Source organism: Haliotis rubra, unplaced genomic scaffold, assembly GCF_003918875.1.
Source record: "Haliotis rubra isolate DU_JTF1 unplaced genomic scaffold, ASM391887v1 Scf154, whole genome shotgun sequence".
Lineage (NCBI taxonomy): Eukaryota > Metazoa > Mollusca > Gastropoda > Lepetellida > Haliotidae > Haliotis > Haliotis rubra.
In genome coordinates this window covers 1,358,017-1,367,525 of record NW_025765492.1, presented here as the reverse complement: position 1 = coordinate 1,367,525, position 9,509 = coordinate 1,358,017, and the positions used below count along the sequence as shown (strand labels likewise).

At 41.6% G+C, this 9,509-nt stretch overlaps 1 protein-coding gene across 2 annotated transcripts in view; it reads right to left on the bottom strand.

Moving 5' to 3' along the window:
- Positions 1-2,008: 2,008 nt before the first annotated feature.
- Positions 2,009-9,509, bottom strand: part of LOC124270737 (calpain-3-like) — a 55,302-nt gene continuing 47,801 nt past the window's right edge. For both annotated transcript variants that reach the window (XM_046705776.1, XM_046705777.1), the window contains 7 exons: positions 8,942-9,161; positions 8,052-8,123; positions 7,038-7,129; positions 5,324-6,207; positions 3,481-3,695; positions 3,166-3,383; positions 2,009-2,894 (listed from right to left, as the gene is read on the bottom strand). In XM_046705776.1, the coding sequence (XP_046561732.1) occupies positions 2,882-2,894; positions 3,166-3,383; positions 3,481-3,695; positions 5,324-6,207; positions 7,038-7,129; positions 8,052-8,123; positions 8,942-9,161 (1,714 nt within the window). In that variant the 3' untranslated portion in view covers positions 2,009-2,881. The remainder of the gene's footprint in view (positions 2,895-3,165; positions 3,384-3,480; positions 3,696-5,323; positions 6,208-7,037; positions 7,130-8,051; positions 8,124-8,941; positions 9,162-9,509) is intronic.

Sequence of the window (9,509 nt, the reverse complement as noted above, 5' to 3'; positions counted from 1 at the left end):
CATGATTCAGCTGCTGTGGCACTCGTCTTCATAGCTCAAGTCTGGTCCAGTGCTGGAATATTGCTGGGTGCGGCGTAAAACAAGAAACAAGAAACACTTTAGAGACTAGATGTTAGCCTTATTACCCGACCCTCAGGCTTCACGCTATGACCTTTGAGCGTTATTTCTCTAAGTGATTACCCAGGCCCCACTGATCACGACATTAAAAATAGAATGACTTTCTTTTGTTTGTTGGCCATGTATACCAGTAAGTTCTACCTGCACATGTGTGAGTTGTCGGAAGGATGCCAGCAGGTGCGCGTCTCTCTCTGTTGATTATCTATATATATAGTTGTCTGCAGTTTACGCTGGGCCAGTAGGACTACATAAGCAAGTATCATCAGTACTAAACCCTAATGCAGCCACTTTTGTAGCATTAAATATTTTTTCAGCTAAAGTTCTCGTTGCTTCAACTATTTTTTATGCTTCGATTATTTTCTCGTTGCTTCGAGTATTTACTCCTTACTTCGAGTATTTTCTCGTTACTTCAATTATATTTTCGTTAGTTCGATCATTTTGTCGTTGCTTCGAGTATTTTCCCATTGATTCAGGGTTTTTTTTCCAAAACTTGAAATTTCAAGTATTTTCTCGTTGATTCAAGTTTCATTCAAAAATTAGAAATTTCAAGTATTTACTCATTGCTTCGAGTATTTTCTCGTTACTTCTGGATTTTGAAAGGACGTTAGAGGAACGAGAAAACACTCGAAGCAACGAGTAAATACTCGAAATGTCAAGTTTTTTTGCAGAAAATACTCGCGAGATTAATCAAAGCAACGAAAACGTATTTGAAGTAACGAGAAAATACTCGTAAGAACGATTTAATACTCGAATTTTCAAGTTTTTCAAAGAAACATGAAGGAACGAGAACTAACGAGACAGTATTTGCAATATCGAGTAAATACTTCCAAGCACCGACAAAATAATCGAAGCAACGAGAAATGTTGCTGAATTCTTTTTTATGCTACAAAAGTGGCTGCATTAGGTTTTCGTACATTAGGATGTTTATCGTGCACAGTCACACTGTTGTTCAAACAAACGCAAATAAATCGATATTTACGAATAAAGAATTCCGAATTTACGTTAACAACACGTGATGAGAGCATTCTTTGTCCCGATGGAGTCCACGAAGAGCTGGTTCAAGTATTCAGTGTCTTAGAATGATTATACATTGTCACTGGTATAGTAAGGCATCGGTTATCAGCGCTCAGTGCCTTAGAGCAAATGTGCATTATCGGTGCCATTGGTTCCTTATATTCCTGTTTTTGGTACCAAGCTACCTGTGACCTGTAACCGGGGTTACCAGTACTCAATGCCCTAGAACAACTTTACCATTTTGTCATTGCACTAGTATCAGTCATGTCACTGGGGAATTTAACAGTTAGATGACGAGATCAGTAAAAACAAAATCTCGCACCTCATGGATGTAAGTAAGTCCTCCAATAAGGAAAGAGAGTGAACGAGTATGCTTTTACGCCTTTTTAGCAATATTCCAGCAATATACCCATGTACGGAATCGAACCCGCGACTTTAGCTTGGCGAGCGACGCTTTAACCACTGGGCTATCCCATCGTCTCCAACAAGGCGGTGGGGAAATATGACCGCATCTCATAACCGTCATCATATAGCGTGACTGAGTTTGTGAGAATGATTTTACACCGATTTCAGAAATATTCCCACGAAAAAAGAGGAGACATAAAGAATTTGCTATTTTCACAGTCCCAGCTGTTGACTTGAACCCTGACATGACAGCCAATGATATAGTTAGCTGGCCCCCCGTTCACACTTAAAAGTACACTGGTGCATCGCGACCACGGATCTACGACAATTGGTTATAATTTCATAACTTCTGAGCGACATAATATTTGGTTGGAATGTTCATTAACATCAGGAATAACGGAAAATATGTGTGTTCGCTTTGGTATCTCTACGGGATCAGTTTCAATATAAACATTACAAAAAATACAGGTCCTCATGTTGTGTTAACAGTTTATTACATTAACATATCAATGACAGATGGCACTATGTGCGCTAGGTCGGACCTGCGGGTACAAGTGGTATATATTATAAAGCACGGTGAAGCGCACTGTGTTGGAGTGTCTCTGTGGGCATCATTCCTGGTAGTGCGGACGGAAACAAACACATAGGCGAATGCGGTAATAAAACAGCAAACTTGTTACATAATGTGTCAATGTAATTGTGATTCAATGAATTGTAAATTATGACATAAAACGTTGATTCTGTGTATTCGGGTTATATTAAAAGGTATGTAAATGATATAAAGTCTCTGTTTCTTTCTCTGCAAAGTCTTTGGCGGTATTTGTCGGTCGCCTTTGGGGAGAAGTACGGGTGACTGGTAAACACAGGCCTTCCAAACACGGGCAACGGACGATCTCATTGTGGTTGTACGCAGATAAGATTGATCTCACTGTAAGTGTCCAATCTTACGATCAAATGTAGCTGTGATCTGACTGTAACGTCCCATCTTACAAACACATGGCATGAATTACCTGATGCTTCACTGAGCCCACCCAAGTGTAAGGCACTGCCATATTTTATGTGCGCTTCAATATTTGTGCTGCTGGAATGAGTTGCTTACAATGGCGTGTCACAGTGTCATGTTTTCTGTTGGATTCTGCCAGTCGTGGTCATGAATACCATACTGTTGTCATTCAGAAACATATCTCAACTCCATTGCCAGCATCAGTTGCTCTCTGTTGTGTTATCGTATATACATAACTTCATGCGATTGGTGCAGTTGCAACAACGCTCATCCTGAACGACGTCTTCGAAGTTGTTGCAGATATCTGTACTTAAAGCACGCGGATATCAACTCATCTTGTCTTCACGATATTATACTGAAAAGACATAAAAAAACAATATGTATCTATTCATTAACAAGCATGTATTTACTTGTAGTAGGTGTAACATTTTGTTTTGCTTGTTCGTTGTTTAACGCCGCAGGCAGCAATATTACAGCTATTGACGGCCGTCTGTAACAAGTAGAAGTCTTAGACTTGCGTCACTTCTTGATTCTGTTCTACATCACCTAACAACTGGTATAACTGCGATACTCCCCTCAGCGGCTCTAAACCAAACACTCCAAACAACACAACACCTAGTTCTCACCACGCCGCTTTGCCGCTTGGGGGGTCTCCCTCTGTCAATATACGGATCAGGTATTCTCCCTCGTGCACCTGTGTAACGTAATAGGGAACGATGAAATAACTTCCGGGTTCGAGGTCAAAGCGTGCATTCACTTCCCGCATTTCCGGTTTTCCTTCAACCTCTCCTATTAGCTGAAGTTTTGAAATGTGTCGTTTTTCATCTCGATCGGGATTCTTGGTCTGAAAACAAAAAAATAGAAGTCTTCAAATCACCCTGCTACATTATCTTATCGTTATTGATCTAGCCAAATCCGAAACAAAATGTCGAACATCTTACCTTGTAAATACAAAAGCCAACTGGTACTAGGAGACTGTTAGCAGTGGAGGGACCATGACGATAATCTTGGAGGACTGATATGAGCACGTGACGTTTGCTTTGCATGCTGGGTGATATGATGTCATCTGATACATCTGCGCGTGACACGTGGAACAGGATCCGAGGACTTTTGGAGTGAGCTTCGATGCTGGACCTGGATAGGCCTTTCCGGTTTCCTGATGTACAGAGTAGAACGTGTCGTTACTTACCAAAATTATATTTTTGGTTATTGGTTACATGGTTACGTATCCATGCTAGTAAGGCCAAATAAAAAAAAAATTGTTGTGGTTCCGATTACACGTCTATAAAATTTAGGGTAGGTAGGAATTTTCTTTTTTTACATATTTCTTTTAGACGTCAAGTACAAACTAATAACACATTAATCAATGTGTAATTGTTTATTTAATCAAACCTGCGGCCATCATGTCGAGTTTCCCTATCAGAATGACCGATGTCTGTCGGTGCCGGGAAAAAAACAATGGTATCTGACAGCTTATTTTATTCATACCGCTTTAAAAATAGGGTCGGCACCAGAATTCAACATTTTTTTAGGCCTAAAATAAAAAACTATCAAACTAGAATCAACTAGTGTCCAGAATCGAGATAAAATACCGTAGAAGATGAAGGGCGAGATGAAAGTCGTTTGTTTACGAGCCGCACTCAGGTACACGGCGGCGTCTGTAAATGGTTCTGCACCAGACAAACCAGATCATGAGCCTCGACTACACTAAACAGGGATTTGATGTCAAGCAACAGATAGTTGGCCTGGCCACCCGTTAGTCGCCCCAAGCACTGGTTCCTGAAGACCAACTCTAATCCGGATCTTCACGGACAGTGAGACAGGATATAATAGACGTGTTTATGTCACGTCATGGAACCTGGCCACAGGATCCATTTACTAGTAAGAGACGAACAAAGAATTTTCTGGGTTTCAACTTCTTTTTATAGTTTGGTACTACGTTTCAGGGGTTGTTCTGGCCCCATCATCAGGTAGGCCCCAAGACCAGTCAGTTGTATACATATATAGCAGGGGTTATACAGTTACTGTTCTTTAGTTCTACCTGATGATGGGGCCAGAACAAGCCCTGAAACGTTGTACCAAACAATAAAGAGAAGATGAAACCCAGAAAATTCTTTAAGTTCATCAAATAGCATCTTCTAAAATGCCAATCAAACATCAAGTAAGAGACGACTTAATGAATCAGTGGTCTGGCTAGGTGGCTTCGGTGATTGTATGCCATCATATGTCATGTTGGATGATAACGGTGTCAGTCACTGGCTTGTGTTGTGGAGACCAGTTGACATATCTGGTATATTGCTGAGTGTGGCGTTAACCAACAAATACACGTAAAAGAGAGATCAGAATATAAGGAGCAAAGTGAAAATGATTGCCATTAATTGACGATAGCGTCAGATCATGTTTCCTTATTTTGTGATGTTCGGCAAGAAAGGCCGTGTACATATACGTAAAACATCGTACAAATTAAGGTATACGCTGACAGCGCACACTTTACTTGGTCGGTGATCTCGCTTGGTGACTTTGTCGACAACGACTGTTGACACTGATCACTGGATTGTCTTGTCCAGATTCCATTCTCAACATGCCCCCCATGGATATGGTTGGGCAACTATATTTCTTGGCAACAAACAAACACTTAGTTTTCATGAAAATTACGAGAGTTGTGTTTTCTACTCTTGGAGTAAGACATATTTCCAAATAACGCCCAGTGGAGTTTGTTTCCACAAATAATCAGGACTAAATACTTTAACACTATAACTCAAGTGACAGGTAAACAGTACCTACTTGACCACTTGTCCTTGTACTCCAAGATATTCCGCCACCTTCCATGAGCTCTGAAAAAGTCGGCTTTTGTTGCTAAAAAGTTTATCTGCGTCAGTGAACTTAGCGATCCAGTTGAGTGGTTGCGTGGCAACGGGGCACTCTGAGGCCGACCATTGTCATCCACTGAGAGAGTAGTTCGTATGTGGAGCGAGATTTCAGATGAGCTGTAGGGTTCACTCTGAGTCAAGAAACTGCTTGCCCGCTTCTGCCTCTTGTCTCCATCTACGGGGACCGAGGTTTGGGACTTGCACATCCAGGGATTGGACTGTCGTCTGCTACTGGCAGTTGGCGATGTAACTCCATGCTGATCCAGGGGCTGGCTCACTTTTCTTTCTTTCACTTGAGGTGGCCCCTTAGGAACTGGTCTTGCATGTTTCTCTGTCATTTTTCTTTTATCGTCTGCTTTTAGCCGCTCCTTTGTACAGTCAAGAACAACAGTCCTGTCGGCACCTGTTATGTCCATATCCACGCTACAGTTATTCACAAAGGAAGATTTTTTCACAAGCTTCATTTTGCCGGCATTTGGTCGGGAGTCACAAAACATCTTAATTCCATGTTCACAGGGTGAGGACGTCCTTTCAAAGTTGAGCAAAGGACGGGTTTGATTGCCAAACAAAAACTTATTCCGATCTTTACCTAAAGGAAAGTCGTTGTCAAGAGAATAGTTTCTATCGACAGTGAGTCCTTCGTAATTGAATGCTTCAGTGCTGCTGATTATTACAAGCCCTCCGAAATTACACCGGAAGTCGTCCATACTTAACCAGTATTCATCTTCCTCCTTCCGGGACAATGGTCGATACTTGTCCTTGAACTCTGCCGTTACGGTATTCCAGGAGTTGAAGTCACTGGAAGTATATACATATATGTAAAGGATAATGAGTGATAATGCCGTACGCAGTATCAAAAGTATCTATTGCGTTGCAGGTTAATGTACAGAGTTGGGTGAGACAGTTGTATACATATATAGCAGGGGGCGATACACTGCAGAGACCGGATAAACCAGCAGGTAACTGTATGGGCAAAGATTCGCGTAAATATATAAGTTTGATAGTATCAAATAATCCCATTTAAATTGAAAAGGAGCCCCAGTGTGATAGGAGATTCAGAACCTGAGGAAATCTAAATTTGCTTCATTTATCGCTTTAACATTAGGGAAAATAATGCGGTTCAGTAGGACTGCGAGACAGACTAGGAGGATTCACGCCGTCTGGGCCAGTTTCACACAATCATCTAGGTCTCACATAGTAATCATTAGGCCCTCATCTGTTAACAAGCCGTGGATCATTTCTGTCCATGGAACCTCCAGGGAGTCCAAGATTTGGCCATGTACCCCGTGCAGATTTCAGGTTAGAATAGGTCCTCAACCAACTGATATGATGGTTGTTAGAGACAGTCAAATGGTTCAGGCGGTCTGACTCAGTGACTCTGGTTGAGAAAATGTGTCATCGTAACCTTAAGGCGTGTACTTTGCTTATCAGGACATCGAGCATGAAAACAACGAAAAATAGAGGTCACCGAAATTTATCACAAATATGGACGGGAGAGGTGCTGGTCATAATAATTGTTACATTAACTGCGGAGTTAACACAATATCATAGAGTCCTATAACAATGTCACAAACCATTAAGAGACTGCAACACTACCCATTCTATGAAACATTATGTTGGGTACTCACTTATCGGAGTACTTTCCATGCCATTTGGGCTCCTTCGGAAACGGGCACCGGAGTCGGAGCATCTCGATCAGACGTCCGTCTGTACTGGGGAACTGGAATAAATACCGAATGCAGTGAGTATCATAGACCCTGGTTTACAACATTACCTTTTTGCTATCGCTTATCCAACGTGTTCTCTACATACAAGCACTTCACTCGCTACCTGATCGGCTGTTTTCTTTATGCACTATTTTCGCTACTTTTGAGCACAATTTCTCATATTTTTCTGCCCCTTTATGGACTATTTCTGTACCTTCTTGTCTATGTATCTTTGCTACCATTCCAAGCTATAGTCTTCACCTTATGCACTATCTGGAATGAGCTTTATACACAAACTATAGATCTATAAAACAGACTTATTATTTCAGATCGGAATCCCCACTTTGCTAAATTCTATCACCACAGATATGGTGCTAAATAGAGAATCTCACCCAAGTGTCTTCTGATATCAAATATATCAAAACAAGTTGATTTAAGTTACGAATATCCGAGGCTTACCGATATTGGATATCAGAAGACACAAAGGTGACACTGTATTTATCATCCAAAATCATTCTTCATTAGTTGTCAGTAAAAGAATGAATTTATCTTAACACAAAACTGCCATTAGCAGTGATCTTAGTGAGGTCATAGCATTGTGACGTCATCAGCTTTATGACATCATAGCATTGTGAGGTCATCAACTTCGTGACTTCATAGCATTGTCAGCTGTGTCCTAAGTGATGTCAAAGCATTGTGAGGTAATAGCATTATGACAGTTCAATTGTTGCGATATCTACAATGTAGATACCACTTGATCTCACAAAAGCGATATCTACTGTGGGAGCCCGTTTTGGATGATAAAAAGGAAATAATACCCATACTCAGGGAAAATATAGGTTCGAACCCAGGATTATACGACCAGATACCCTGTGGCCATTGATGAAAAAAAATCGACCAAGAACACGTCCAGGGAGACCACATACATGTGCCTACCTTTGTCGTGGCTGTGATGAGATGCAGGAAATGCCGTTCCTCCGTCGTATGTTCGTCGTAGTCGTTGTCCGCCTGCAAGGGACACTGACATCGTACATGTTCTATCACTACGTTACATCGCGTACATAACTAGAAACAAAACCACCATCATACAAGCTAACTTGTGTTCCTTTCCTTTCAGTGCAACATAACTCTGTGCATTGGTATTTGGAGACAGAAACAGTAACAATTAAAGTGGTTATGTGTCATCTCTCTAACTGTATACTGACCGCTCTAGTAAACTATCCAACTGTCTAGTGCATGTTCTAGTCATCTATCCAACTGTCTAGTGACCGTTCTAGTCATCTATGACCGCCTCCGTGTTGTAGTGGTTAGAGCGGCCGCAAGGAGAGCGGAAGGTCGCGGGTTCGATCCCCGGCCGCGACATACCAAAAGACGTTGGTACTTGTTGTACCTGGCGCTCGGCATTAATGGGTATAACAAGGACTGGTCGGCTCGGGGTCAGTATAATGTGTCTGATTGGGGTATTCATGCTTAAGTGCGGCCTGGTATTTCAGTGAGCTAGCACTATAAAATCAGCTTAAGTCTGTGCTAGTACCAGCAGCCGCACATACACACGCATGTACGTCGTCATTTTAGCGAAATAATCTTAAGAACGACGTTAAACCCCATTTCACCTCACCTCCAGTCATCTATCCAACTCTGCTACTTTGATGTAAAAATCCAGGAAGGCCTACCGCATGGCTGTCACTGTACCCGAACGGGGGTTTGTGGATATGAATCATCTGTTACCTGGATTCACGCTTAATTGTGTAACACCTTAACCACATAATACACCATTCTATTATTATACGGGGGAAATGTAAAATATTAACTCGTTTTTTTCTCACTTTCTGACTTTCCTCTAAATCAAAGCCAGTGGAAGTGAGCCTCTTGTCGTTCCGCCAGCACACCATCATGGACCTATTGATGCTGGACTTGTACATGATGTGGAAGAGGTTGTCGGCTGGGTTCACGTCGGGTGTGTAGTACTCACAGACGCAGCCGGTCAGGTCGGTGAGTGCGTCCAGCATGTTGCCATACTCAATGGCCTGGAACGTCTTCTTACACCTGCAACGGAGTTTGTAAAGCTCAGGGTACGAAAAAGTCCCAACTTTCTTATAATGATGAGTAGATTTACGAATTCCTTTTGACTTGGACGTATACGAGGGAGAAGCTGTTGTGAGGTGAGGGTCAAAGGGCATCGATATCAATTGTTGTTTCATACCATTGTCATTATGTTTGTCTCTCTATCTTTATATTGGACTTGGTCAAAGCAAACCCTCAACACCACGTTGTCTTATAAAACATTCAAGGCTTTCTTCGTTTTAACGAACATCATATGATATCTGCACATGCCATATTCAGCTGTTGTTCATTCATGGCATAGTTTATGGAAACCATGAAATAACGAAATGT